The sequence below is a fragment of the Cordyceps javanica genome, chromosome 6, assembly GCF_051103115.1.
Source record: "Cordyceps javanica chromosome 6, complete sequence".
Lineage (NCBI taxonomy): Eukaryota > Fungi > Ascomycota > Sordariomycetes > Hypocreales > Cordycipitaceae > Cordyceps > Cordyceps javanica.
This window is the reverse complement of record NC_139300.1, coordinates 1,222,317-1,250,176: the sequence shown is the minus strand read 5'-3', so window position 1 is coordinate 1,250,176 and position 27,860 is coordinate 1,222,317. Positions and strand designations below refer to the sequence as shown.

Genomic DNA, 27,860 nt, shown 5'->3' with positions numbered 1-27,860 from the left:
AAGAGTTAGGAAGTCAATCAATTAGCACAGTCGAGGCTACAGCAGTAAATCATTTATTTGCCGTCGCGGCAAGCACAGCCAGTCTAGATCAAAAAACGTTGGCAAGTGAGCTCCGTTTGGATCACGTGCCGCGATATCGCTGGTCTTCAAGCGCGGTCGACCGAGCAACGCCACCGTTTTAGTAAACACCTCCCGCCGCTTTTCGCGTCTGCCACTAATAAGTTGCGCCTGTGGTTTAACAAGACCAAACGACGACGAGCGCAATTCTCAAAATGGCGGCAGCATACGAGCATACATCCACGTTTTCCGCCAGCCTCAGCCGGCAGACGATGGCGCCAGCCGGACCGTCGATGGTGGACCAGCTACCCAATATCAACTTTGGCTTTGACGAGCTGCGCGATCGCATGACGAAATTTACAGCAAAATTCGACGCATACATTGAGCAGGGGCGCAAGCGAGTGCTCGAGGAGCGCAATCAATTTCGCATGGATGTCGCCGAGTTACAAGGTAACGACTCTCTTTACGCAGACAATAGCCAGAAGACATTTCCGCTAACCGGGCACACCCGCGATAGAGGACCAGCGCATGAAGAAGAAGGACATTGAGATTGCCCACGTCAAGACGACCACCTACCAGCAGAGTGTTGAGAAGGAAGAGTCGGAAAAGCTCGAGATGGAGGCGGCCATCGCGTCGCTGTCGGCGCAGCGCGACCATCACCTGGCGACGCGCGACAGTCTACGGGAGCAGATTGCGCAGACGCAGCGCGAGATTGACGCCAAGCTCGCGGCGCAACGGACGCACGCGCAGCAGCAGGAGGCGCAGTCGCGGTATAACGTGCCGGAGCTGGACTTTTGGATCACGAACCTGTGCCTCAAGATTGAGGGTGCCGGGCGCGACGACCGCCTCAAGTTCGTGTACACGCACATTGACGAGAAGAACTGGGAGCGTGAGGCGTGGTTCGAGCTGGTGACGAGCGCGCGCGACTACGACGTCCGGCACTGCAGGCCCAAGCTGGAGCGGGACGCGGTCGAGAGGGTCCTGGAGAAGGTCAACGAGTCCAGGGAGCTCGTGGTGCTACTAAAGGGCATGAGGGAGCTGTTTGTGGATGCCATGAAGTCGTGATGATTGTGCGGTTGATGATATGTATATATGACCTCTTCTTTCAGCATGTTTTGGTGTTGGGCATCATTGTCAGTAGCGTTTTGCTGGTGTTTGGGCACAGCCCTTTGCGGTCCAGGTGGACTTGGCCAGCGAAAAATGGAAGCGTGTCTTTGATTGCTATTTTAAATCGACCTGAAATTCTATAATCGAGCGTTTAACTTCATTTGTCCTCTGCTGTAGGGACCTAGTAGAAGCCGTCGCTGTGCCTGAGGCCGCGCCAACTAAGAAGCGTTGACTGTTACCATACAGCTGCTGTAGAAAAGACCCAAGCTGGAGAATGTCGGGATCCAATTATTTATAGTATCGTAATTTGACTGCAAACTGCATATTTACCTTTTGCTTTCTCATGGATGATGCACCGGCAAGCCGGTTTACCAGGATCAATTGCGGAGCTTTCAGCAATCATTTTTGAGGAAAGGAAGAGCACAATGGGGGGTTTTTTGGGCCATTTTAGGAACCGACAGGACTCGTATCTTTGGTTGTTATCAAAACTAAAGGAGGAGGCTAACACAAGCCAAAAGAAAAAAGAAAAAAGGCTTTCTGCGTACCACCAAGATCTTGCACAAGACGACCATGGATCGTTGTCTTGTCACTTAAACCGGGGCCAGGCCAAGCGAATGGCGGGGTGGTGGTGTAGTGTAGCACTCAACTTTCCGATCCTCGCCAGCGTCGCGTCTCCCAACACACGCCTCATCGTCCAAACTCGATCGAACAGCAAAACAAACCCGAGCGCCAACCATGCCCGAGACTGATAAACGCGCCGCGGCGCAGCAGGCTGTCGACATCTTGCACGAAATTTCCACCATTCTAGTACGCCTCCCACACTCTCCCTCTCTTTCTCAGCCTCGACCGAAGCAGACACGGCACGACTAACGCGTCCGCTCGGGTTTCTAGAACTGCCACCTCGATCGCAAGACATTATCCATCTGCATCGCGCTGATTGAGCGTGGGGTAAACCCAGAGGCATTAGCGGTGCGTGCATATGTTTTCCCTTCGAAGAATAAGAGATTTTCTTCCTCGAGACGGAATGCTGACACAGTCTTTGCTTTGTAGCAAGTCATTAAGGAACTCCGCCAGGAAGCACAGCTCGTCGAACAAGAAATCGAAAGGCAATAACCCTCGGCTATGGGAGCGAGACCTGAAAAACCTGCCGCCTCCTCCTCTACACAAATGGATTGAAATGAATAATGACTGAAACATCACCGAACTTTGATCGCAACAATGGCGTTATATGGAGCTTTTTGCCTTGCCAGGCTTTACAACGTTTTGCGTTCCTTTTTCAACCTGGAGGTTGAATCCTGATATAAATATGAACACATCTATTCTTTATTGACGTCTTTCGTCGATGCACTGTAAGAGACAGTCTTAGGTATATGTATTGTATTATACGCTGTACGCTGATATCCCCAGAAGCATGTACACTCAAGACTCCCAGCATCTAGAGAAATAGAAAGAAAACAAAACGCCGATGAATGTAGTCCCGTCCCCTGATATCCCAATGCTCGCCCCTGTATCATAATGTGGTCATAACTGTATGCGAGAACTCAAATGCAACCAAACATTGAGCGTGGTAAGTATTATGCCTCATCGATGGCCGATGAGGACAATTTCGTTTGGGTCTTCTTCCTCGTCTTCGTCATCATCCATTTCAGCAAGGTCGTCACTGTCACTGTCACATTCTCCTTCCGCTTCATCGCTACTTGACTCTCCACCTGACCGTCCCCAAATGCCGAGAATGTCGTTATCCGAGTCCTCCTCTGCGGCCATGATGGTGGGCAGAGTATGGTGCTCGGGCATGATGTTCTGTGGAGAAAGTGACCTGGCTATCCTATCTGGTACAGGATGCTGCGAATCTACACGAAGGCTGGAAGAGTGCCTGCGTCGGTTCATGGTGCCAGCCGGTCGTTCTATAGGGATGTTGACTGGCTGGGAAGCGGCAATTGCCTCGGGAGGTGCCGTGGGCTCTTCATGTCGTTCATTGGCAGCTTGGATGATTTCACTGTTGCGGCCTAGAATTTGCAATTCCACAGTATTATAGGAGAGGCAGATGAGACACTTGAGTCCCAGCCAGTGATACGGCACAGTGCATCTTCCAGAGCAGTCGTTACAGAGCACGACAGCCTTGGTATCGCGGAACTCGGTCGGCATCGGTTGCGCCTGGATCAAAAGGTCGAGGTTCCGAAACTGCGTTTCCATATTGGCAAGGCTCTTGTTGCAAATGGGACATTTGTATGACACCCTCATGTGCTGCTCGTAGCACTTCTTATGAATGCTGTGACCGCAGGGCATGAAGACGACCGGCTTGGGCGAAGTGAACATGTATTCGCCGCATATGGGACAGTCACAGTCCGTAGAGCGCTCAATGCATTTGTGTGAGCTCTCAATGGATGTGGTAATACAGGCGCGACATGTTTTGCAGTGGAAAAAGTCCTTGCCAAGGCCGTGGCCGCGACGGCAGATGCCACAGTCGTCGCAGTGATAGATGGGCTTGCTCTGACGATTTTCCCATAGCTTGCAAATGTTGCAGTAGTACTGTGCAGTTGTTTCGCCGCAATTGACACAGGCTTCGGATGCCTTTTGGGGTGTGCCACAGAGCATGCACAGCATGTGCTTGGTCTCATGCCGCACGAGATTGTGGTCTTCTTCTGCGTCGTGGCAGAAGCGGCATGTATACCATTTATTGCACGTCGAGCATTGAAGCTTGACGTTACGTTCGTAATGGGCACAACCCAGAGGCGGTTGGATGTCGGATGGCGTAACCAGGTCCCTTGTGCCATCTGCGTTCTTCGGCAGCCGAATGGGAGCGTACGTGGGCGCCAGGTCAGCGTCGGTGAGCAGGAACTTTTCGGCGGCAGCGGTTTCGCCGACTTGATTTTGCCAGAATTTCAGTGATTCAAGTGTCATGGGTACCGGTACTCGGTACTCGCGTGACGTCTCGCCAGGAGTTTGTTCCCGGCCGGGGCTAGTGGACTCGAGGTGTGGCTGTGAGGCGCGATAGCCTTCTAGCAATACTTCGTGGATGAGCTTTGCCTTCTCGGGCTGTCCAATGTCGAGAGAATTGATATGGTGTATCCGCGTCCGGAGCGCGCTCATGCCGTCGTCCTCGGGGATTGGCCCGCCAGGCTTGCGCGGTGACAGTGGGAAGCCCAGGTGATCGAGCGGAGGCGAACTCGTGGACGAGCGAGGCGTTGACGGCGTCGCCACAGAATCGGAGAGAGGCCTGGTGACGGGACTCGAGGGCTCAGCGACGGGGCTGGAAGGTGATAGGATGGCAGCATCGTGGTGGCCGTCATGGTCTGGTTCGGAGGCGTCACTTATGGCCTCGGGAGGCGCAGCGGCAGAGGCAGCGGCAGCGGCATTATCCTCGCCGGCAAAAGTCGACCGGGAAATTTCAGAAAATCGGCGCGCCTGGCGGAGAACGGGGTTGATGATGAAGTCGGACACGAGAGACGACATATCATTGACAGATTTGTGGCGGTTGCGGCTGTTGCGAATGGATGGGGGGAGGTCGCATAGACTAGATGCCGCGTCGTTGGCGGGTCCTATACGTTGTCCTCGAGATGGGTTGAATATGAACGGTATGATGCGCTACATGTTCCTGCATGCGGTACTGGGGAGGCAAGAGAGAAAGGCAGTCATATGCCAGATACAAAAGAAGTGCAGTGGTTGGAAGTGGACTGGGCAAAGGACAAAGAGTTTCGAAGAGAGGCTAACTACTTAGCATGTGACGCAGGGGACGGGAAGGCCGAAGAGGCGACAATGTTGGATTTGGTGAACTGTGGCGGCGAAGAAGTGTGGCAGTGGAGGCCCGAGATGAGGGATTGTGGCTAGTGAAGTGTAGACATGTCGCATCTGTACCCCTGTACGCGTGTTATAGGCCAAGAAGTACCTAGTATCTAGGTACCTTCCAACCTAATTTGTACGTAGGAGCATAGGTACTCAGTAAGTAAGTACTGGCTAACTTGAGTTAAGTAGGTAGGTAAGCAACGAATATGTCGGTCACATAGATCCTGTTCGAGGTCCCCTGCGTTTTAAAGCACAGCTTCTCGCTAACAAGAGCGCTTTGTTTCAGTGCCACGTAGCGCACAGTCGTCTGAAGCAGTGGCATGTTTACTAGCTGGAGGGGCACCTGGGGCGGACCGGGTCAGAATTAGGTTAAGAACGGAAAATCATGGCAAGGAAGAGAGACTCGAGGCTGTCAGTCCCGATTCGCCCCAGCCAGGTCGGAAGAAAAAAAGAACGAGCTGAAATCTCTCCTTGCGGCTCCGGAGGCAGCGCGGCGCAGGGGCACCACCAACGCGTCGCGTCCCACTAAAAATCAGCAAAGCGCACTAATTATAGCGGCCAAGTGTTTGCAATCTGGCCAATATAAGCCTCCACTCTCTCTTGGTGGTGCCAGCCAGGCACAGCTTAGAACGCTTGGAACTGGCCGTGCTTGGCCCTGTCAGTGTCTACCTACAGGTAGGGACAGGTACCTTCGTAGAGGTAGTATAGGCACTTACTGGCAGACCCAATTCTAAGGCTGCTTGCTGGTCCGTCGCCCTGCAATGCTAGGGGGGCAGTGGGCAGCTGTCGTTCGTATCCCGACATCCCCTTTCGATCAATTCTCCATACCAGCCTGTTTCTCGTTACCCTCCTCATCCTTCTCCCCTCGATCCGTTCTCATCGTCTCCCTCAATCGCGACTGCTATGGTCGGTGTTTGATGCTGGGCGTTTAATTCTTCCTTCTTTCTTCCCAATTTCTTTTATCCCTTTTGCTCCTTTTGAGTCCTGACTACTCGTCCCTTCGTTACACTCCACCACGAGGTCTTCTGCCTGGTCCAGCTGCACCTCTTTTCTCCTTTTCTTACGCCCGAACCCACACACCGCTGTGTGGTCTTTCTCTTCCTTCGATACGCATCGACGTTTTTTAATATAAACAGCCCGGGCAACGCTACGAGACATACACGCAATGGCTGCCGACCGCGCTGCCGCCGCCTCCGGCGTTGATGCTGGAGAGGGCCTTCGCAAGCGCGCTGCCGGCTCGTCGCAGACGTCCCCTGCCACGCCGCAGCCCGTCGATGACAAGAAGCTGACCAAGAAGGTTGGTTCTCCCGGCATGAAGTTACCAATTGCTCTTTCTAACAGCTGTCCAGGCCCCTACCGCTCTTGACATCTTCAACCAGTGGGAACCCATCTTTGCCCCGCTGATTTTCACGGCCCTGGCCTTCTTCACCCGTCTCTGGAAGATTGGCATCAGCGACATTGTTACTTGGGATGAAGCTCAGTAAGCTCTCCTATGCCTACGACGAAGCTATCATAGCATCGCTAACAACATGCAGCTTTGGCAAATTCGGTTCCTACTACATCAAGCACGAGTACTACTTCGATGTCCATCCCCCGCTTGGCAAAATGCTTGTTGGTCTGTCTGGTGTCATGGCTGGTTACAATGGTTCCTTCGAATTCAAGTCTGGCGACAAGTACCCCGAAGACGTCGACTACACATTTATGCGCGCCTTCAACGCCTTCTTTGGCATTGTCTGTATCCCTATGGCCTACTACACTGCCAAGGAGCTCAACCTTCGCCGCCCCGCCGTCTGGTTCGTCACTCTCATGGTTCTCTGCGAGAACTCGTACACTACCATCAGCCGGTTCATCCTCCTCGACTCCATGCTACTCTGTGGTACTGTGGCCACCGTCTTTTGCTGGGCCAAGTTCCACAACCAGCGTCACAACAGCTTCGAGCCCGAATGGTTCCTCTGGCTCTTCCTCACTGGTATCAGCATTGGCTGCGTCTGCAGTGTTAAGCTGGTCGGCCTCTTCGTCACTGCTCTTGTCGGCATTTACACTGCTGAGGATCTCTGGAACAAGTTTGGCAACACCAAGATGCCTGTGACCACGCTCGGCGCCCACGTAGTCACCCGCGTTGTTGGCCTCATCATTGTGCCCTTCCTCATCTACATGCTTTCATTTGCCCTGCACTTTGCTATTCTCAGCAAGAGTGGGCCTGGTGATGCCCAGATGAGCTCTCTCTTCCAAGCCAACCTCGAAGGTACCGATGTCGGCAAGGATAGCCCCCTCGAGATCGCCATTGGTTCTCGCGCTACTCTAAAGAACATGGGTTACGGTGGTGGCCTCCTCCACTCCCACGTCCAGACCTACCCCGAAGGCTCTCAGCAGCAGCAAGTCACTTGCTACCATCACAAGGACGCCAACAACGACTGGTTCATCTATCCCAACCGCGCCGAGGCCGACTACGACGCCAACAGCACCGACATTCGCTACATCTCTGATGGCTCCGTTATCCGTCTTATCCACGCTTCTACCGGCCGCAACCTGCACTCGCACGAGATTGCTGCCCCCGTTACCAAGGCTGACCGCGAAGTTTCTTCTTACGGTAACCTGACTGTTGGTGACGAGAAGGACCACTGGCAGGTCGAAGTCGTCCGCGATGCCGCCTCGCGCGACCGCAGCCGAATCCGTACCCTAGCTACCTCATTCCGTCTCAAGCACCCCGTCCTTGGCTGCTATCTCCGCGCTGGCAACACCAACCTTCCTCAGTGGGGTTTCAAGCAGATTGAAGTGACTTGCACCCAAAAGAACAACCCGAGAGACGCCTACACCCACTGGAACGTCGAGTCTCATTGGAATGACAAGCTCCCTGCCGGTGACCCTGGCTCGTACAAGTCTCCCTTCTTCCACGACTTTATCCACTTAAACGTCGCCATGATGACGTCGAACAACGCCCTGGTTCCTGACCCCGACAAGCAGGATGACCTCGCTTCCCAGTGGTGGCAGTGGCCCATTCTGCATGTCGGCCTCCGCATGTGCGGTTGGGACGACAATATTGTCAAGTACTTCCTCCTCGGTAATCCCTTTGTATACTGGGCCTCAACTGTGTCCCTCGGCCTCGTCGGTCTCGTTGTTCTCTGGTACGTTCTGCGCTGGCAGCGTGGCTTCAAGGACCTCAACAACGACGAGGTGGACCAGATCCACTACGCCGGCATCTACCCCGTGCTCGGCTGGTTCCTCCACTACCTCCCTTTTGTCATTATGGCTCGTGTCACCTACGTCCACCACTACTACCCGGCTCTCTACTTTGCCATTCTGGCCCTCGGCTTCTTTGTCGACTGGTTGGTGAGAAATCGTAGTCAGGCTGTCCAGGGCGTCGTCTACGGTGTCTTGTACTCTGTCATTGTCGGTCTTTACATTACCTTTATCCCCATCTGCTGGGGCATGACTGGTAACAACCAGCAGTACTCGTACATGAAGTGGTTCGAGTCGTGGCGTATGAGCGACTAGATGGCACCTGTATAAGCTGTCAGTCTTGGACCATGTGCCTGAATTCGCAAGTCGACCAGATCCAGCTCGTAAGCGAGAATTCTTTTTGGTGTTACGGACTGCACTGATTAGAGGTGAGAGGAGAAGTGAGGGCGTTCAAGAAGAACGATGAAGGAAAACGGAAAACTATTCATGAGAATCTGCGATGTAATGTACAACACATATAAAAATGGGTAGTCGCAGTAGTGATGGTGGTGGTGGTGGTCTATAAACAAAATTCGCCGCGTTTAATGCAATATGATGCTCCATTTTCTACATTGGATGTGCAGCTTTTGAAACCAGTCGCCATGTGCAAGCAGACTATGCTATACAAAAATTTGGAATTCTTTGGTATCTTGTACAGACGAGCCATGTCTTTTTGCTTCCATTACCCCTATGCTATTGACTGCGCTCGTCCGTTTGCATTATTATATTCATATGCCATTCGTCTTTGTTCTCTTGTTTATTTGCTTGTTTTTTTTTCTGGTTCTTGATTTGACGGCATCAGCAGCAGCCGGCCGACTTGGCGCCATTCGCTCCCAGCTTGACCTGCCTGCTGCCGCCGGCGCTGGGACCCTTGACGCCGGAGCGGCGGTCGTTGAGGTCGTACCTGCCGGCCTGTATGTTTTGGTAGATGCGCTCGGCGACGCGCATGAAGGCGTTCTCGACGTTGTCGCCGCTCTTGGCGCTCGTCTCGACGTACTCGAGGACGCCGTTGCGGCGCGCCCACTCCTGGGCCTCGTGGCGCGTGACCTGGCGCTTGGTCTCGTCGTCGTGGACGAGGTCGGCCTTGTTGCCGACGAGGACGACGACAATGTCGGGCTCGGCAATCTGGCGCAGGTCGTTGAGCCAGTCGGTGACGTGCTCAAACGTCTGCTTGCGGGAGAGGTCAAAGACGAGGAGGGCGCCGGACGCGCCGCGAAAGTAGGAGCGCGTGACCGACTTGTACGTCTCCTGGCCGGCCGTGTCCCAGAGGGAGAGCTTCATGTGCTTCTGGGGCGTCTTGCTGGTGTCGCGCGGCGGGTCGGGCAGGCCGGTCGTCGTGGTGCTGGCGGCAGCGTCCGGGGCGGAGGAGGGTGCGGTGGCCGGCGGTATTGAAGGGGAGGGCGGTGGCGCCGCCGCCAGGGCTTTGCTGTGAGGGGGGCCGACGGGGACGATGCGCGAGCCAAACTCGACGCCGATGGTGACGTCGTGGTGTGGCGAGAAGCGGCCTTCGCAGAGGCGAATGGTGAGGCTAGACTTGCCGCAGCCCGAGTCGCCGATGCAGACGAGCTTGGCGATGTAGTCCCACGGCGCCGACATGGCGGGTGTGGCGGCGGCGGCGGCGGCGGCAGGTCGGTGATGGTTCGAGAGTAGTGATTTACGTAACTTGCGTGGCTATGAGTAGACGGCAAGACTGGGCTGTGAGGCTGGGTCGGAAAGGAATCGGGAACGTTCGTGTCGTCAAAAGGTGGTACAGGGGGGGAACAGCTGTGGGAGGCCGTTCGTGAAGAGGTAGGTAAGGTAGGTCGTTGCACGTGCGTCGAATCGTGTAGATTTGATGAGGGATGATTGCGAGACCGGACGACTAGGCGGTAGATGGCTATATGTAGCAACAAGAGTGGCAAGGACAGTGAAGATTGGCCCGTTCCAAATTGCTAGATAGCGGTTGTTGAGGATCTATTCAAGGTACGAGGACTGATGGCAGGTAGGCAGCGTAGGGCAACTAGGTTGAAGAGGCGGACGGATTGGCTTTGGGGGCCGAGCGATGTGATGGGCGGTGGTGGTGGTGGTTATTGGGCAGCCGCACCTTGCGTCACAAGGCCGCTGTGGGGAGGCGAGCTGTCCTCCTGCAGGTGATAAGCTAAGTTACTAATGTACCAAGGGCACCGCACATGCAGCACAACACGACATGTGGCTTTTCTCAAAGTAAAAAAATTGAGATGCAATATCCGGATCAGGACAAGTCGCGAGAATCAAAGATGCTCTGAATAAACAGGGTAGCGGCGTTGTGTCCGCTCTTTGGGTCCCTGATCAGCTCCATCGTAGCTCTGGTTGCTGTACAGTACCTGCATGTTTAGCGCTACTTTGGTCAGTAGCTAGTTGTTGTAGTGGAGGAGGGGTCGCTTTCCAGACCGACCGAGTACGGAGATGCCTACTAGAGTAGGTAGGCAGGTAGGGAGGCAGGCCACGGACAAGCACGTCTATATAAATCTTGGACTGTCCCATCTGCTTCTGAATCTTGACGATTATAGACCAAACTCTACGACATCTTGTTTCAAATAGCTCCGCAAGAATGCCCAAAACTACTTGGTTTGACCTGCTTCAGCAGCACAGTACGTTGTGTCACTTACACGCACCCATCTTCGTGAAGGCCTGTATTCGCATCTTCAAAAACACATGTTGACGGTGTATATACATAGTCAAAATCGATATTGACTGTCTGGACCCGGTCGAAACCCAGGCTCTCCTTCCCTTTGTCCCCCACGACCAGACGAGCAACCAGCACCTTGTCTACCAGCAGATGGTGGCGCCCCAGAACCGCGACCTGTTTCTGCAGACGGTCAAGGAGCGCAGGGACGAAGGATGGCAGTCTATTCTCGACTGCATGGTGAGTGCAATTCAACTACATACAATGGCAAAATTTACCCTGAAGAAAGTCGAGTGCTTAAAAAGTACAGAGCGTCCGCCTTTGCGCTCTCAACAAGGGCAAGATCCGCGGCCGCTTCCACCTCCAGACCTCGCCGTTTGACGCCTACGACGAGGCCAAGACGATTGCCCACGCCCGGTCCTACGCGCGCGAGTTTGAAAAGGCCGGCATCTCCAAGGACCAGTTCTGTATCAAGATCCCGTCCACCGGCCCAGCGCTCAACGCCGGCCGCGTGCTCCTCGGGGAAGGCATCCGCACGCTCGGCACCTCGCTCTTCAGTGTCGCCCAGGCCATTGCCGCCAGCCAGGCGGGCTGCCTCTCCATCAGCCCCTATTACAACTGTAAGTACAAGCATCTAATATGTTTTTCCTTGTTCTTCTTCTTCTGTCATGGTTAGGCTAATGCAGGCCGGATGAAAAAAAAAATTACAGTCTCCTGGTACCACGCGGACCGCACACAGTGGCCCGACCTCCCCGACCCAGCCCTCCAGCACCCCATGTCACCGCGCATCGTTCAGATCCTGCACGCGTACAAGACGCTCGAGGCCGCTACCGGAAAGCCTCAGCCCATGCTCAAAATGGCCAGCTTCCTCTCGCCGCAGGAAGCCGTGGCCATGGCCGAGCTCGGCTGCGCGCACGCTACTATCCCCGCCAACATCCTCGCCGAGCTCGCCACGCTCGACGCCGAGAGCACCGACACGCCGCCGCCGCTGCCGCCGTATCGGAGCGCGGGACCCGGCGTGCCCTCGGCGCGTTTGGCGGGACTCGCGGCGACGGATCCGCGGGCTGGCGCCGCGTGGGACGGCGCGGTGGCGCGCACGGACGTGGATTACCTGGCGGACGGCGGCGCGGCGCTGCACGAGGCAATCGAGGCGGATCCCATGACAAAAAGAGGCCTGGAGGAGGCGCTGCTGATGTTCCAGGCGTGCGAGCGGCAGAGCCGCGCGGCGATTGAGGAGGCGCTGAAGCAGATCTAACTGCTGCGGAGCGGGGGGACCAGGATGGCAATGAGAACTTGCGGAAATGGGCAGATCGAGCCTTTCTAGCATATACCTAGTCCTGACCATATGTCGCTCAATCCAGTATCGTTAAAGCCTGTGTCGTATAGACCATCGTCGGAAAGCAAACCAGTGGGATACATGCCGACTGTGGCTGCATCTCGGTCGCGGCCGTCGCGAGGCGGTGTGGGCACCCCCGTAGGAACCAACAAGGAAGAATCGTCGGGAGAAACGTTGGGGACAGAACAAGGCCATAGAAAGTGCTTTTGGTGTGCCTCCGGGATCCCCGTAAAGTCGTATCCCGTGTTCCACAAGTCGGCGTAATACTGGGCCGATGATGTATCGGCACCTAGTTCTGCCGACGACGACGACGATGAAGACGACGAGACTCGCGTCCCTTGCGGCAGCTGACTCTCCGTGCTCGCTTCCCCAGCCAAGGGAGCCGGTGCCACCACCTTGCTCTTTGGTTCCGGACCCTCATTGGCGTCCCGCAGCGTCGCCGTCCCGCTTCCCAACTGGCTGATGGCCAGAAGCCGGGGGATCGTCCGCGTCGCGAGTCCGAGGGCCAGATCCTGAGGTGGTGCTGCTGCCGTCGCTGCCGCCGCCGCCGCCGCCGCTGTTACTACCGGGCCGCCCGGCACGCCGGACCGCAGCAGGTTCACCTCGGCGGTAAGGCGGTAGTTGTCCGCGAGCAGCGCCTGCATCTCGCGCGCGGCGGCGGCGCACAGCTCCCGCTGCTCGCGCAGGTGCTCAATGGTCTGGCTGACGATGTGCACCTTGGTCAGGCGCTGAGCGTGGGCAAGCTCAGGGACGAGATGGGCGAGGTCCTTGTTCCGTAACATGTTAGTCATGGATGGCCATCGGGGTCATGGTGCTGTTTTCCTTTTTGCTTCTTCTTCTTCTTCACTGCTTTTTTTTCCTCATCCAAGGAAGGGGATGTAGTACCAGAAAGTTTCCATTCATCTGCTCGCGACGCTTCTTTTCGATGGCCAGGTTTCGGGCATTAACGTGGGGTAGCGGGCGCGGGCGCTTCTTCCGCTTCGTGTCTGGTCGAGTCTGCGACGATGGTGGTGACATGGTGCCTCTTCTGTTGCTTTCCGTGCTTCGCTGATAGCCCAGCTGTATGTCTCTTTGCCTTTTCACTTTCTTTTCACGTTTATTTCGGGGACAGGGTTGAAGTTGACGTTGGCCAACTCCTTCATGGCTGCACCTTTCACTGTACGGAGTACAGTTGCCCGAGACCTCCCCACGCCACGCCACACCACTAATAAGGCTCCATCGTGAACCACACTGGGCTCCGGCACCGCGGAGGCCTACTTTTTATCGAATGAGCGAGCCTATTCGTGCAAGAAACCCGGAACAGTAAAAAGCCAATCACGTAGCGGCGGCCGCGTGGACACCCCCCCACCGTCTTCCTGCAGTTGCTGTACAGTACACACCCAAAGCTTTATACTGTATCGGGCAAGTGATCGTCTCGGACTCGGGGGAGGATGCTGGTAGCTTGACGAGAGCATATAAGTTTCAAAGCTTGCAGCTTTCACAAGCTCGACGTCATGCGCTCGAGGACTAATTTATAAAGGGTGCCGTTTCCACTTGCGAGGGGAAGCATGGTAGACGAGACAGTTGATGGCTTGGCTTCCCAGTGACTGAACCAACATTCGTTTACCATTCAATCTGCATCATATCCCATATAGAAAAAATGTCAGTGCCCCGATCCGAGCTTATTCATCGAAAGATTCCACGCATGCAGATGGGCGATGGCACGGTATTCTCCAAGACGGCCGTCCCGGGGTCTGCGCCCGCCGGCATGTCTTCCGCCGACCGCGCTCGTGCCCGCTTCGCCGTGACGGGCAACGCCATCGTGGCCGGCGGCGCCGGCGACATTGGGCTGGTGGCCTGCCGAGCGCTCCTCGAGCATGGCCTGGAGGGGCTCGCAATCCTGGACCTGTCATCGCAGGCAACGGGCGACGCCGCCGCGGCGGGCCTCCAAGCCGACTTCCCCGCCGCGACCGTCATCTTTCGACGGGTGGACGTGACCGACGCCGACGCCGTCTCCGATGCCGTCAATCAGGCAGTGCGGGCCCTGGGCCGCATCACCGTCTGCTGCTGCTTCGCGGGCATCGTCGGGGCCGAGGACGCGATCGCCCTCGAGGCGGCGCAGTTCCGGGCCATGCTCGACGTCAACGCGACGGGGACGTTCCTGGTCGCGCAGGCGGCGGCGCGGGCCATGGTCAGCCTGCCCGAGGCAGAATTTGGCGGCGGCAGCATCATACTGACGGCGAGCATATCGGGCCACATCGTCAACTACCCGCAATCGCAGGCGCACTACAACGCCGCCAAGGCGGCCGTGCTGTCGATGAAGAGCTCGCTGGCCGCCGAGTGGGGGCAGTACGGCATCCGCGTCAACAGCATCAGCCCCGGATACATGGACACCATCCTCAACAAGGGCGACGGGCTGGCGGAGCACAGGAAGGCGTGGGCGGAGAGGACGCCCTGGGGCCGCATGGGCGACCCGGAGGAGCTGACGGGCGCGGTGGTGCTGCTGGCCAGCCGCGCGGGAAGCTACATCACGGGGGCAGATATTATAGTGGATGGTGGCGTTTCGGTATTCTGACAGGGAACGGGAAAAGATGCGCCGCAGTGTCGTGTCTTTGGCGTTGGGAAGTTGGCCCTTTAGGTGTGTTAGACCGAGGTCAGGAGTGTAGGGCCGACATACTCACCATCTTGAGGGACGAGCATTTCGGTTCTTTTGCGATAGACTTGTGTTGCTTTCGGAGTACCCAGGTCGTGAAAAATGATCTAGATTTGGTTCAATCTCGTTTGCAAAGACCTGCTGGAGTCTTTTCATAGCTATTGCGGAATACATGCTGTAATGCCTGACTAGATTATTTGGCGACAGAACACAGTGAGCTTTCTTCAAAATCACTCTCAACTTGAAGATATCTCGTCATGAATGGCCTTTAATGATAAATATATATGTACGGCTCAGAAACACTCATGCCGACCGACTCTTGACTCTTTTCTATCATGTTCTTTCGTGCCGTTGACGCCCCAGTATTCCGCTTGTCGAATGCCCTTGACCGCTTTTATCAGCCGAACGAGCCATCACGCTACCTATATGCAGGATTAGGTACTCCGTATGGAGTATTTAAAAGGGTATTCCAAGAAACATGTTTCAACAAGCGGGAACCTAGATGAAAGTGTATGACAGATGAAAGAAGATGGTACTACCCAACTATATTTAAATTTCTGCACTCATAACTGTCGAAAGGTTAACATCATAGACATGAATATCACCTAAGGAAATCACCATGACTGTGCCAAGCACGCCAGCAACGCGTGATAGAACGCCCGAAAATTTTATTCAAGCTACTTATTGTATGATGAGCAGATGGGCCTAACGCTGACTTTTATATATGAGTACGCCATAAACATCGCCACTATGCCTACGGCTCTACAAACGACGATCTTTTTCTACCTCGTATTGACATGATATATTCTAGCGGATGGAGAAGTTAGATGTATGTGTTAAGTTAAGTATCTAGGATAGAATCTATCCTCGACCTATCAGGCGAACACCTCAGGATTTCAGTAATAAGCTATTAACGAATATAATGGGAATTGACCGGGATTTTATAGCAAGTAAGCTATAATGATATCATAGTCTTCATTGCTGGGGTCGCTTTGTCTTGCCATGACGGGACGTGGTGCTTCCGCTAGGTTGGAACACAAGCTGGAGCTAACCGTCCGCCAAACCTGTTAGGCGGCTCGCTGTTTCGGAGGCAATTCACCATCCAACTACGAATTGACTGCCTGAGGCGACTCATACGCCTCCGGTGTTAGTAGTGGCTCGTACATTGACGGACGCCGATGCCTACGCTATGATAACGCTTATCCCATATTTCTGAGAGAAGACCCAAACCACCTTTGGCATGGAGTAGGTGTCAAGATAAACAACGTCGCCCTGCCGGGGCGAAGACCGATGAGGTAACCGACTACCAGCTTTACTTGAGAGGTCAACCGTCTGGCCAACCTAACTGGCAATATTACCCAAGACCAAGCATTGGTAGACCTAATGTCGAAACATTGTCAGTTGGAGGAGATAGCTACTTTACTGGTGGGATGCCCGACGTTGGGCTCACTTGAAGCCTAACGCGAGTACAAGAATGCGGGGAACTACTGTTGTATCCAAACTATGAAGCAGCAGCTGCATTTCACCCTACCAAATAAAAAAGAAGCTATGTCTGGGCAGAGTACCAGACCACTGCGCCCGCAGTATCAACATTATATTCCCCAGTTCATTTTAAAGAATTTCTCTTCGCGCACCAGCCCTGGTGCTGGTGGGTCGTCATCGGCCCTCTTTCCGCCAGATCGACGAGTAAATCGTTCACGCAAGAACGAATACACCGTGAATCATGTTGACCTATCTAAGGAAAATCCAACCGCACAAGAGAAGGAGGGACGGCGCGTTTTCGGGGAAGATAACATGTATGACAATGATACTCGATCACACGAAGAACGACGTCGAGTAGAAGAAAAACTTGGAAAACTAGAATCGGATGCTAGTAATCTCTTTCGTCATATGCTGAAAGCATTTCACGAACGCCAAAAAGGTTTTTGGTTATATCGCAACGACAAAAATCTGATCAGAAAGTTTCTTTTTGTCATGAAGTATCGTGGACCAACTTTTTTCGAACGCTACCGCCACAATACACTCGACACGTACACGGCCGAGGATAAAGACCAACTGTCAGCATATATGCAAGAGAAAGGTTTTTCAAGACCCATAGATGTCTGGCTCGACAATATCGAAAAAATAATTGATCTTGAAATGGACGACAAAGGGAAATGGATGTCTGGTCTGCCCATGCACATGTACGCTCCCGACGCATATTGGGCAGTAATGCACATTCAGACGATGTACATGACCGTTTGCACTCCATCTGATCCAGCGGCCGAGTTCATCTTGACAGATAACTGTTTCCATGTCTGTGAAGGTCCGCACAATACCTCAACCAATGTACAGACAGGTGAATCAGAAGTGACAACTTGGCTGAACTTGCATGAGTTTGCACCGGTCTCCCCGAAATTGATAATTGTCTTGCGAAGTTATCTATTTCCGTCAGAGATGGAGGATGTGTCGGATCCGAAGCTCAAGGAGCAGCGAGAACGACATCGATCCATGGTTGAAGCAATGTTTGGAAGCATTGACACATCTCTCTTGGCAGATATTCCCGTTTCAAAAGCCCGAAGCAACTATACTCTATTGAACGAAAACGGCGAGTTGGAGATGATGCCAGACGAAGACGGGACTTTGAAGCCAGAACATTCTTTCTTCTTCCGCTTCTTCCCCATTGATCTTGCTCACACTAACCGAATTAATGCTGTATTTCTAGAGAATGTTGGTGTGCGCACGAGTATTGTGTTTGCATCCAAAGATTCATTTCGAAATGCTCTGGAGTGGTACTTGACAGACCAGAAAGTCTTTCACAAACGCGTTTCGACTAGCCCTGAGGATAGTCGGCGTATATGCCTTATGAGGCTAGAACGATTATTAATCTCCAAAGGCTCCTCAGCGAAGCTGTATATGGAAGAACTAGCTCTTCCAGTGCCGACACACGACGAAACATTCTTTATTCAGCTTGCAAAGCTGCGACAAGCTCTACCGTCACTTCTGCACGGAATTCAAGATGACAGTCCTACAAAATTCATGTCGATATATAAAAGCTTGGGTATGATAGGTATATCGAGCCTTAAAAGAAAAACCACCGTCACTAATATATTCATATCCCCAGGCGGGTCAAAAACTTCTTTTCCTAAAGATTGGGATCAAGCCTCTCGTATGAGGCAGCTGCGGATCAAAATCGATGTTTGGTCGCAAGGAATCGATGAGGGCTTGCGACAGGCGAATCGTGAGTATCTTGTGGATATATATCGACAATTGCCCCGGCGGCGGCTCTGGCTTTACCTCAAACAATGGCGACAGATGGAACTCGGCCAATTTCACAAAATCGATGGTGACAATTTTTTCGATGGACCTGAAGACATTGTGGCAAAGGGTACGTACTTCCATGTCTTTTTATACAGACGATTGCCAACAGTCATTCAATCAACAGCCTCGAGACTGCTTAAATGTGATGCGCTGAATAACATGATGTACTTTGCTGTTGGAAACGATATCTTGAAGAATAAATCGCCTGGATTCGAAACATGGGCTACCATCACCCTCGATGAAAACGGACTCAAGCAGTTGAGGAAGCTTCATTGCTTTGCCTTCAGTAGTAGGTCCCAACTCAAAGTCAATTTTGGATTAATGCTAAGCTGATATGCACAGGGAGCATTACGAAATGCGGTAAGAATTTATACGCTTTCATCCGACGCCGACAAATTTTAACTGCTGACTCTAGGAATCACGGCAATCGAAGCAATGGCAACGCACTTGACTGAAAAATGTCGTGAAACCGGGTTAGCCAGGCTTCTAACTACAAGGAGGCAGCTTATATCTGATGACCAGCTGAGTGAGCTATGGGTAAGGATTATGATCATGGATCAGTTTGACTCGCTTTGTCAAAGCATTTTGCAGAATGACCTGTTGAACAGCTTCAAAGAGGTATTTTTCACTGTTTTATACCCGACACCGCCAAGCTTTAAAACGTTATTTAGCTTTTGAGCCGTATAATCAATATCATAACCCGGCTTTACCACTATTCCATGCCTAGAGCCAGATATGCCGCGCCCTGTAGGCAAATTGGGGGGCCGTATCTTTGCTACTAAGGGAGCTGATGGCTGTAGTAGTGCTGTAGTAGTGGCATGTGTTCCCTCAAAATTGTGCAGATTAAAAGCTAGTATTCGTGTCGCCGTGGCAGCGATATTGGAGTGTATCGGCCCATGTCTTACTGCACGGGCAGAAGCTACTAAAAATCGTCACAATGGAAACTCGCTATATTTCATGTTACGTTTATTGAAAACGTGAGCGACTAATCGATATTTTGCTAGGAGTAATAATCGAAAAGCAGGTTACAGGAAGGTGAGGAGTGAACTAGTGTCTGGGTTTCATGCGTCGTCAGCGCTCCATGGCTAGGTCAGACTGTGCCGCAAACCCCCTCCTTGCTGGCACTTACTACCTGTTCAGGGACTGAACAGCGGGCCAGGGTTAGATCGGGAAGACCGCGAGATCGCCATGCTGCTGCCGCACTGTTTGTATTGCCTGCTTCGATGATCAATGATTGCTGCGTGATAACGAATAACATGCGGCCAAAACAGCTGCATTCCTCTAGGGGGCTTATAACGTAGCCTCCCTACCTGAATAGGAAAAAAAGCTTACCACTAAGAAGGGGACTAGATAACTACTGCTAACCACAGACACTAATGAAGTCCCGCCCGTCTGTAAGCCTTCACGCCAAGATAGATCCGCTCTTCATAGGGGACTGATTAGCTGTCAAGCTGTCTATCGCCAGCTTTTTTGATATTCTTTTGCTGTCTCACTGGGGGGCTGTGTATGGCGAGCTGAGGTAAGGGCCACGCCGGTTGTAGCGGTGTGCTGATTAGTCATGCTAGGTCATAAGTAGTCGTCACCCAACAGACTTGGAGATACCATCTTTCAATTCTCACTTCCATCTCCGTACTATTGATTGCTGCTCGCGCTCCCCATATACCCATTACACGCCACTCAATCCATCGACCCATCATCATCACAATCATGCCGGATAGGCTAGATCAAGTGCTTCCCTATTCACTGTTTAACAAATGCAAGTTCATCTCCGTGGGCGCGACGGGATGGGTTTTCGAAGTCTCCCCTGGCATCGCCCTCAAATACCTCTGCACAGACCGCCAAAACGAGTTCCGCCACGAGATGAGTATATACGAGCTGATTGAGAGAAGCAGCCCGCCCCCGCACTTCATCCAGAGCTTTCTCCGGCTCCCTTACGCGCACTTTATGCAGCGGTTGCCTACCAGCCTCGACCATCGCCTACGAAACAACCGGCGCCGAGACCCTAAGACGCTAAAGTGCTATGAAGTTCTGCGTCTAGAGCCAACAGACAAGATTGGGCGGTGGGCTGTGGAATTGTCTCACGCGCTTGCTTGGCTAGAAACCCTCGGGCTAGTCCAGGGGGATCTACGCCCATCAAATCTCCTCCTCGACAGCGACGACCATCTAAAGCTAGTTGACTTTGATGGCTGTGCTAAAATCGGTGATCGAGATCCCGGACTTCCACCACCATGGTCCTCTCCGAGACACTTCTATTACGGGGCCGGGACTGAGCAGTTTGCATTCGGCTCTATCCTCTATAATATAACGCGTGGCATTGAGCCATACGAGGAATTAGGCCCAGAAACGATTACGCTGTTTCGTAATAGGGAATTTCCGGAACTATCTGACTCACAGCTAGATGTGTTAACGTTTCGCTGTTGGATGACTGAATTCACGACATTGGCTGATCTGGCTACGTATTGCGCAACGCTTGAAGGTGCTGGGTCGGCTGTAACGGCCAACGTGCCTAATGATGATGAGTATACGAAAAAAATGAAGAAGACTTGTGAAGAATTATTATGTACCAAGTTATCAGACTTGGGCGATGAGTTACCTGAAGATGTAAAGGGAGTTTAGCATGGTTATTGAAGTATTAGAATTCGGGCCCTGATATATGTTTCGTTATGGCTGCCAGACCTCGATTTACAATGAATCCTCTTCACGTGCAAGATTCGACGAGACATGCGTAGACCTCTCCACTGAACCCCATGACATGAATACCTCTGTCTCCAACATCAAGCGAAGACGAGCTGTGCAGGGTTGCAACACTACAACTAGGATCTAGACCCGGATTGGCCACTAGCTCTTCTGTCCCTTGTACTAATGAGTAGATGGCTTGATCGCCTAAGATAGGCGGCGTGGGACGCAAGTGCGAGTGTTGATCAGTGCCCGCAATTTCCCCTTCCCGGTGCTAGTTTGGCTAACCCCAGCGTGTATGTATCTTGGTCGCACCCTGGCTGACTAGTGGTCGCCATATTACTTTGGAGAGAGAGGTCTACATAGCATCCAATATGGAGACGTTGGGTGAGCTTCTCATATCACGTAGAGGACTGGTATTACGCATGGAGATGTCCGACGAGCTTCTTGCATCCCGCAGAGGACTGGCAGCTTTGGCATAGAGATGTCAGACCCACTCCGCAGCTGGCTGAGGATCAGCAACTAGCATAGGAATATCTGATCTGATTTTTCTTGTGCAGTCGGGAACTAACAGCCATACCGAATGTACGTTCTCCCGTGGTTGTCTCTAACTGCTGGTTGCGATTCCGCTTTGGCCTCGCGCTGACGGATTTCTTTTTTCTTTTTCTTTCTTTTTTCGGGTTTTTATCATAAGTCGTGTAGACGGAATTACATGGGTGTTGCTACTACAACTACTTGAGTTTCGGCTGCTGTCACTTGCCTCAAGTGACCATGGGTAAAGAGGGACAAGCGGCTCAGGTGCAGCAAACATCGGCATGTTATTGCGGAGGCTTTTGGCTTAAACCCCGACTCGGAAATCAGCCCAAAAAAACAGCCGGGAGGAAAGGCTTCTAGGCTTCAGATGGCTGCAGTGGGCCTGTTGGCTGACAGACAGGTCAATCCAACCTCGGCAAACTTCCGATGTATCTCCTCGGTGTGAACTAGAAAGATTGATTCCTACCCAGTATCAGAGACGAGTTGTTATCTACGACAGTGCCCGAGATTGACAACATTGATGACAGAGTTAGCACAGCCAGTTGGCCGACGTTTGCGTCTCAGCCCTTTTTGTCACATTCGAGAATCATACACAAGCATACTATATTCGGCTACTTGTTAGTTGTACAGTACTCCGTACTGGGGGTGGTATTTTTAGCGTCTCCACGTGGAGTGGCAGGCACATGGCATGCAGGGCTTAATCATAACATTCAGTCCTACAGTCACATCTGGGACTCGGCGTTTAAGTTTGAGTGGAGACGACGGGGTTACATCTTCCCGGATATTGTGGCATCGCCTAATTTGAGTGGGAGTTGTTGATGATATTACGAACCCCCTACAGACAAAAAATCGGAGACATTGAGGCTCCCCCCAGTAATCTATCGATCACGCAGTTGTAGTGATGCCCTCAAACTTAGTGTGGCGCCTCTGTCAAACGTATTTTTCTGTCTTTGTAGAGATCATGAAGCGGTTTGGAGCTGCTATAATGAGGGCTCAAGACTCCATCTCATGCCGAGGCCTTCAATACGTCCTTATGACAAGGAAGCAGCTACCCTTCGGGGTGCGGAAAGCAAGGAACTGAGACTCTCATTGCGTTAAGTATGAGCCAAACGAATAATGGCGGATGCAGAGCGATAAAGTTCATGTTAGCATGAAGGAGCAGACAGGCTACAAGTGGCTGGCAGGATTGTGGCCGCTGCCGGCACCACGGACACATGCAAACATAACAGCTACTAACGAACTTTACATTCCAAACCACGTGGACTAGTTTTGTGAGCAGATTTGTAGCTTTTATTGCCTCAGAAAGCGTTTAAGGACTGCCCTGTATACTATTCTAGGCACAACATCTTGGACCGTTGGCAAGAAACGAAAAGAGACCACAAAATGTACCCTGTCAATGTCACCGACCTTGGCCCTATTATTCCAGAGAATTGCCCTATGAGTCAAAGTAGGCCGCTGCAACTAAGCCATTCAGACCAGAAGCCCGATAACGATCGTGATTATAGCATTGCGGAGGACTTTGAGGAAAGGAACCAAAAGCTTCACGCCAGCAGGAATTGCAATGTCGACCAAGTTAGCAATTGTACTCAAGAAATCGTATAGTACCTCCAGAACAGCCTTTAGCACAGATGCCAGTTGGGGGCTGCCCAAGAACTTGATTATGTCAATGAATGTAATGATTATTTCATTGACAATATGGTCAAGTGCTTTGAGGACCTCATCGAGATCCTCTGGGTTGATGCCTGGAGACGGGGTGGCAGAGAGGCGCGTAATACCGCCACTCAGTTTCTCCGAGAGAGTCTGGAGGGAAGAACTGGCTTGGTTGCTGGCCTCGTCTTTTGAAATACCGCCAGACTTGAAGCTGGCTAGAGTCTCATCTGCGAATGGTATAAGTCAATATATCTTGACGAGGTCAGTTTTGGTATGCCGTACTGATTGACTGGAGGTCCTCTCGGACTTGAGTCAGGGTTGAGGACACAACACTTAGAATTGTTTCCTTGGAGTCGGCCGACGGGAAGCTGATGCTGCCAATGCCTCGGGAGCTTCGCTCAGCAGAACCCAGGCCTCCGTTGGCTTCAGTAGATAACGGGCTTCCAAAGGCGCAAAAGGCCCATGCGGCAATAGAGATGAGAAAGGGCTTCATGATGAGAAAACTGAACGATGAAAGTGTAGATGGGTTGGAAAATATCAGAGCCAAGAAGGTTGAAAGGACGCTGGAGCGAGCTTGAATATATTCAACTAGATGTCGGCAGCCAGAAATTATTTATACACTCACGACTTATAGCCTACATTCGTATGTATCGGTCTCTTTCGAGGTGTTCCTCGCGGCAATCTCGGCGGTGATAAGACTCTCAAGGTTCTCTATGCAGCATCTGATCAGTTTGGCTCAAGAGTAACGGAACATAGCTTCTCAACTTCTATCCTCGGCATCTCCGATATCACGGCAGTTGCATGCAAGGGCTCGGCAATTGTTGACCAGCGAGCTGCAAATGGAGCTATTTGGTGTGAGAAGCACGCAACCACAGTCAGATAATACAACTCAGGATCATGTCTACGCTTGGTTTTTTTTTTTTTTTTTTTTTTTTTTTTATTGATTGTCAATGTTGAGTGGAGAGACGCTGCATTTGGCTGATGCTGTTGGTGGCAGCGATGTTGATTATCTGCATTCGGTGTAGGAATCGTGTCAGCGTTGCAACTCGGGCAGGGTTGTTGCGGCGTGTTGCGACGTGAGCACACCTACTCTACCAGTGTAAGACGATGTTGAACAGGGGTCCACATGCAATGACACTGTGGTGGTAGCCCATTTCAAATTAGTCTACGACGGCAAGTAGCGTGGTCGACGGAAAAAGGACTGCTGATACCCTCACATCTACGATACGGATGAGGGAACAATTTCGAGCTTCAATTGCATCTTGAAATGCAGCAAGCATGTGATGGCTCTCAAATTCTTACTGGATCAAAAGAGCTGTATGCTGTGTGCCGGCAGTCTACTTTGTTGCTGGAAGAAACCGGCTCTCGGTATTGCGCAGAGCGTCGGAGTAAATCCGAGTCAACTCGGTTGATCACGCACATCCGCTGGGAGCTTGGGCGCATTCATTATTCGGCAAGTTCCGTTGAGGCTACAAGCGTCAGCCTATTCTGCGACAGCTGCAATGTCATGTTGACCTTGCTGGTTGCCAGATGAATTACATTGTAGCGCCATTCTCTCCGGGGTGCTACCTAGCCAAGTAGACACGAGCATGTGATTCAGAATAGAAGAATTCGTCGGAAATTCTTGAAAACGATCGTAACCCAACGCACAGGTACGCCAGTTTCCGATCGTAAGTTCTCATTTCGTCCATGAGATACTAGCAACAGGCCCTCGTCGCACCAGATGAGGCTAGAAATTCCGGTCACATTCCGCGTCAGGAACAGTATGGCTAGGACGAGGAAGGTGATGGGGTAGATAGCAAGAAGATAGCTAGAAGATAGCTATAATATATATATAATAACTTTATTAATTACTAGCGAGAAGGGAGTCCTCCTTAGCCTATTATATACTATTCCCTTACCTTAAATTTATTAGATTCTAATATATAATATAATATATATTATAATAAATTACTCTCTATCTTTCCTTTTCTTTCTTAAGTATTTCTTTTCTTATAGCTCTTTATATATCTTTATATACTTTATATACTTTATATATCTTTATTATATAATATTATTTTTATAAATAAATTTTTAAAGTGACTTATAGTAATCTTATAATAAGATCATAATTATTCTAATAGTTATTTATTAATAAGTTTATTAAGATCTTATTATATTAAAAATATAGTTATATAATATATATAATTATTTAATAACTAAGTTTCTTCTTATTTATTTAAAGCTTTTCTTATTATTATAGCTCTTTTATTATGAGTTTTACTTAAGTTCTATTATTTATTTATAATATAAACTTTATTTTTATTTATTCGAAGAATCTGGCATCCATGCGCGCATTCAAAGGGACTAGGCAACGAAAGGAGTGAGACGCCTCCCTGCTGCTAGTTTTAGGCTTATATAATAAAGATATAAAAAGCTTAAAATAGCTAAAGGCCTAGCCTAAGCTTTATTTCTATATATAATATACAATATATAACACTTTACTAAGAATTAGTATTAGTATCTTATCCTTACTCTCTTTATTCTTATATCTCTTTCCTCTCTAACCTTAGGCTAAGCCTAGAGGTATTATAATATTACCCTAACTATAAGTAAGGAGAGGATTTATATATAATAGAGGTTAGAGCTAGAATAAGGTATAATAAACGCTTTATATAAACCCGTATACTTACCTTTACTTTTAAAAGAGGTATAAAGTCTTTAACTAAGTATTTCTTTTACTATGCCATACGTACCTAGAAATTTTCTCAATAAATAATGAAACTCAAGCTCTAGATTACCAGCCTTAATCCTAATTCATCAAGTATTCGAGTCAAAGAAAGCAACCTGCACAGTGATGTCATCTCGTACACGCCGGGAAAATGGAGGGCTGAAGGCTAGCCGGCCTGCTATCAACTCATAATGGTTTCCGCCAAGGCAGTTACGCGTGAGGTGCACGGCGGCGTTGTCATCTTGGTTTGTCGTTCTACCCTTAACAAACTTCCAGTTCACTCCCTTCCAAAATTGACCAAAATCGAATGGTTCGTACGTTGCCTCAGATTTGCTGTTGCTGTCCCCTGGCACCTGTGAATCCACCCACTGGCCCACCAGATCGACAGCCTGCTGACTGGAGAGCATGTCCCACAGGCCGTCTGTCGCCATGATCAAGAATGTTTGTGTGCTGGGATCGATCTGGGTGGTTGTCACAACAGGCTCGGCGGTCAGATATGGAAGAGTTCGAAAGTCGTCCGTCGGGGTTAAGGGTGGTACACCGTAAAATTTCCGCACCGAGTCGAGCTGAAAGTCCAAAGGCAACTTCCATCGACCATCGCCAAAAGCCCGTGAGACCATCATCCCTAAAACGCGGCCATTCTTGACAATGTTTTCTTCGCCAGGGTGCTCCTTGTTGAGCCTGGCAATTTCTTCCTTGTTGCTACCGGTTTGATCCACCGATAACGGTATCGCTTCCCACTTGCCGTTTGCCCCCTTTCGTCCCAAAACTGCTCTTGAATCTCCAGTGCATGCCACATGCAAATTGCTTGTAACAGGATCATATAATGATAGCAGAGCGCATGAACCGGCATAAGCCGGAGCAAGTTTCTTGATCTTGTCTTGCAGCGGTTCCTTACTTTGAGCCGTGTCCAGAGCTGTATTGATGATAGAATCGTCGAGATTAAGAAACGCCTTTGTAATAGCCTGCTGGATAATCTCGTCAGGTACGGATCCTCCGATTAATGCTGACTTGGCCTGGCTTAAGCTATGTCGTACATGGGGCAGGAGCTGCTTCTCTAGTAAGTCTGCTGTTTGCCAACCTGCATGTCCGTCGAAAACAGCCCAAGTCATCCACTGGTTGCCATCATTCCATGGCGAAGGGAATTTGCCATGGATGAACCGGTCCTCGCACAAGGGGTTGGAGCCAAGTTGAGTGCCATCGTATCTGTTGACCCCGGAAACGCTTTTGACGCGGAAGGAATATGCGCCTTGCGATATCATGCGCGTTATCTGATCTCTAGAAGGGCCCGGCTCACTGAAGAGATGCTGGGTGGGCGGGTTCTCTAGGCTTGGCGCATCGTCGCGGGTAGTTATCAACCACCAAAGGCATGGCGTGGCGACGACACCGGCAATCGTAGTGTATCTCATCCCCTTTTTGATACTCGGAGCCAAAGATGAGAAGTTCTTGGAGGCGAACCTCCTGACCTGCGTCTGCAAGATTTACCTGCTGGTCGTGCGAGCTAGGACCACGCGCTGAGGAAACATAGTGCTAGGGTGTGGCTGAGAAAAAAAAGGGCGAGTAGAAGGCTTGCAATATCTTTGAATTCCCTAAGTAGATACCGAGGACGAGGAATTGAGTGGCCACTGTATCTGGCGAACGTTGACATGTAGCGTGAAGGATGAAAAGGAGAAACAAAACATTTGATCTTAGGTAGGTAGCCACAAACGGTATAGTACCTAGTATAATAGTAGCTTAACTCTAAGTTATAGATAAGTCTATTTCTTAAGAAGTAAGTTAGGTTAAATAGCTATAGGGTAGCTATTAAGTAGTTTATAGTAGTATCGTAGGCTTATAAGTCTATTAAGAGATTAACTCTTAATAGTAAAACTATTACTTAGATTAATTAATAGAGATCTAGACTACCTAGCTATAGAAATACCTTCTCCTTAAGTACCTATCTATCTCTCTATTATAGGCTTAGATCGAAAGGCTTAACCTTTAATCCTCTAGATCCTATTCCTAGATTAATAGCTCAATAGCTTAAGTCCTTAATCCTAGGGAGGTTATATAACCTCTAGTCCTTTCTAGGCACTAGTATATCAAACCCTAGTCTATCTTACTTAGCCTTATATATATACTATAGTATTTATAATATAATACTCTTCCCCTAGTAGTCTTACCCTTAAGGCCTTTAAAATAGGCTATCTAGGTAGTAGGTAGTTTTTCCCTC

The 27,860-nt window shown here is 51.0% G+C and overlaps 10 protein-coding genes across 10 annotated transcripts; 5 read left to right on the top strand and 5 right to left on the bottom strand.

Annotated features, from left to right (window-relative positions):
* Positions 1-272: 272 nt before the first annotated feature.
* V2A60_008830 (chromosome segregation protein Spc25-domain-containing protein) lies at positions 273-1,122 on the top strand (the record flags this gene model as incomplete). Its single annotated transcript, XM_083260102.1, has 2 exons — positions 273-507; positions 575-1,122. The coding sequence occupies 2 exons, from the start codon at positions 273-275 to the stop codon at positions 1,120-1,122; spliced, it is 783 nt and encodes a 260-aa protein (XP_083116228.1).
* Positions 1,123-1,899: 777 nt separating this feature from the next.
* On the top strand, positions 1,900-2,277 carry V2A60_008829 (mitotic-spindle organizing protein 1; the record flags this gene model as incomplete). Its single annotated transcript, XM_083260101.1, has 3 exons — positions 1,900-1,971; positions 2,056-2,133; positions 2,215-2,277. 3 exons carry the CDS (start codon positions 1,900-1,902, stop codon positions 2,275-2,277), a joined length of 213 nt encoding a protein of 70 aa, XP_083116227.1.
* A 468-nt stretch (positions 2,278-2,745) lies between these two features.
* V2A60_008828 (RING finger and CHY zinc finger domain-containing protein) lies at positions 2,746-4,617 on the bottom strand (the record flags this gene model as incomplete). The annotated part of the gene is made up of 1 exon (XM_083260100.1): positions 2,746-4,617. One exon carries the CDS (start codon positions 4,615-4,617, stop codon positions 2,746-2,748), a length of 1,872 nt encoding a protein of 623 aa, XP_083116226.1.
* A 1,495-nt stretch (positions 4,618-6,112) lies between these two features.
* Positions 6,113-8,442, top strand: V2A60_008827 (dolichyl-phosphate-mannose-protein mannosyltransferase PMT2; the record flags this gene model as incomplete). Its single annotated transcript, XM_083260099.1, has 3 exons — positions 6,113-6,244; positions 6,297-6,427; positions 6,483-8,442. 3 exons carry the CDS (start codon positions 6,113-6,115, stop codon positions 8,440-8,442), a joined length of 2,223 nt encoding a protein of 740 aa, XP_083116225.1.
* Positions 8,443-8,964: 522 nt separating this feature from the next.
* V2A60_008826 (P-loop containing nucleoside triphosphate hydrolase protein) lies at positions 8,965-9,762 on the bottom strand (the record flags this gene model as incomplete). Its single annotated transcript, XM_083260098.1, has 1 exon — positions 8,965-9,762. The coding sequence occupies one exon, from the start codon at positions 9,760-9,762 to the stop codon at positions 8,965-8,967; it is 798 nt and encodes a 265-aa protein (XP_083116224.1).
* A 973-nt stretch (positions 9,763-10,735) lies between these two features.
* Positions 10,736-12,065, top strand: V2A60_008825 (uncharacterized protein; the record flags this gene model as incomplete). The annotated part of the gene is made up of 4 exons (XM_083260097.1): positions 10,736-10,775; positions 10,863-11,050; positions 11,121-11,430; positions 11,521-12,065. The coding sequence occupies 4 exons, from the start codon at positions 10,736-10,738 to the stop codon at positions 12,063-12,065; spliced, it is 1,083 nt and encodes a 360-aa protein (XP_083116223.1).
* Positions 12,066-12,130: 65 nt separating this feature from the next.
* On the bottom strand, positions 12,131-13,163 carry V2A60_008824 (basic helix-loop-helix domain-containing protein; the record flags this gene model as incomplete). Its single annotated transcript, XM_083260096.1, has 2 exons — positions 12,131-12,913; positions 13,032-13,163. The coding sequence occupies 2 exons, from the start codon at positions 13,161-13,163 to the stop codon at positions 12,131-12,133; spliced, it is 915 nt and encodes a 304-aa protein (XP_083116222.1).
* A 622-nt stretch (positions 13,164-13,785) lies between these two features.
* On the top strand, positions 13,786-14,700 carry V2A60_008823 (uncharacterized protein; the record flags this gene model as incomplete). Its single annotated transcript, XM_083260095.1, has 1 exon — positions 13,786-14,700. The coding sequence occupies one exon, from the start codon at positions 13,786-13,788 to the stop codon at positions 14,698-14,700; it is 915 nt and encodes a 304-aa protein (XP_083116221.1).
* Positions 14,701-22,758: 8,058 nt separating this feature from the next.
* On the bottom strand, positions 22,759-23,431 carry V2A60_008822 (uncharacterized protein; the record flags this gene model as incomplete). Its single annotated transcript, XM_083260094.1, has 2 exons — positions 22,759-23,165; positions 23,221-23,431. The coding sequence occupies 2 exons, from the start codon at positions 23,429-23,431 to the stop codon at positions 22,759-22,761; spliced, it is 618 nt and encodes a 205-aa protein (XP_083116220.1).
* Positions 23,432-25,737: 2,306 nt separating this feature from the next.
* Positions 25,738-27,057, bottom strand: V2A60_008821 (PP2C family serine/threonine-protein phosphatase; the record flags this gene model as incomplete). Its single annotated transcript, XM_083260093.1, has 1 exon — positions 25,738-27,057. One exon carries the CDS (start codon positions 27,055-27,057, stop codon positions 25,738-25,740), a length of 1,320 nt encoding a protein of 439 aa, XP_083116219.1.
* Positions 27,058-27,860: the final 803 nt, after the last annotated feature.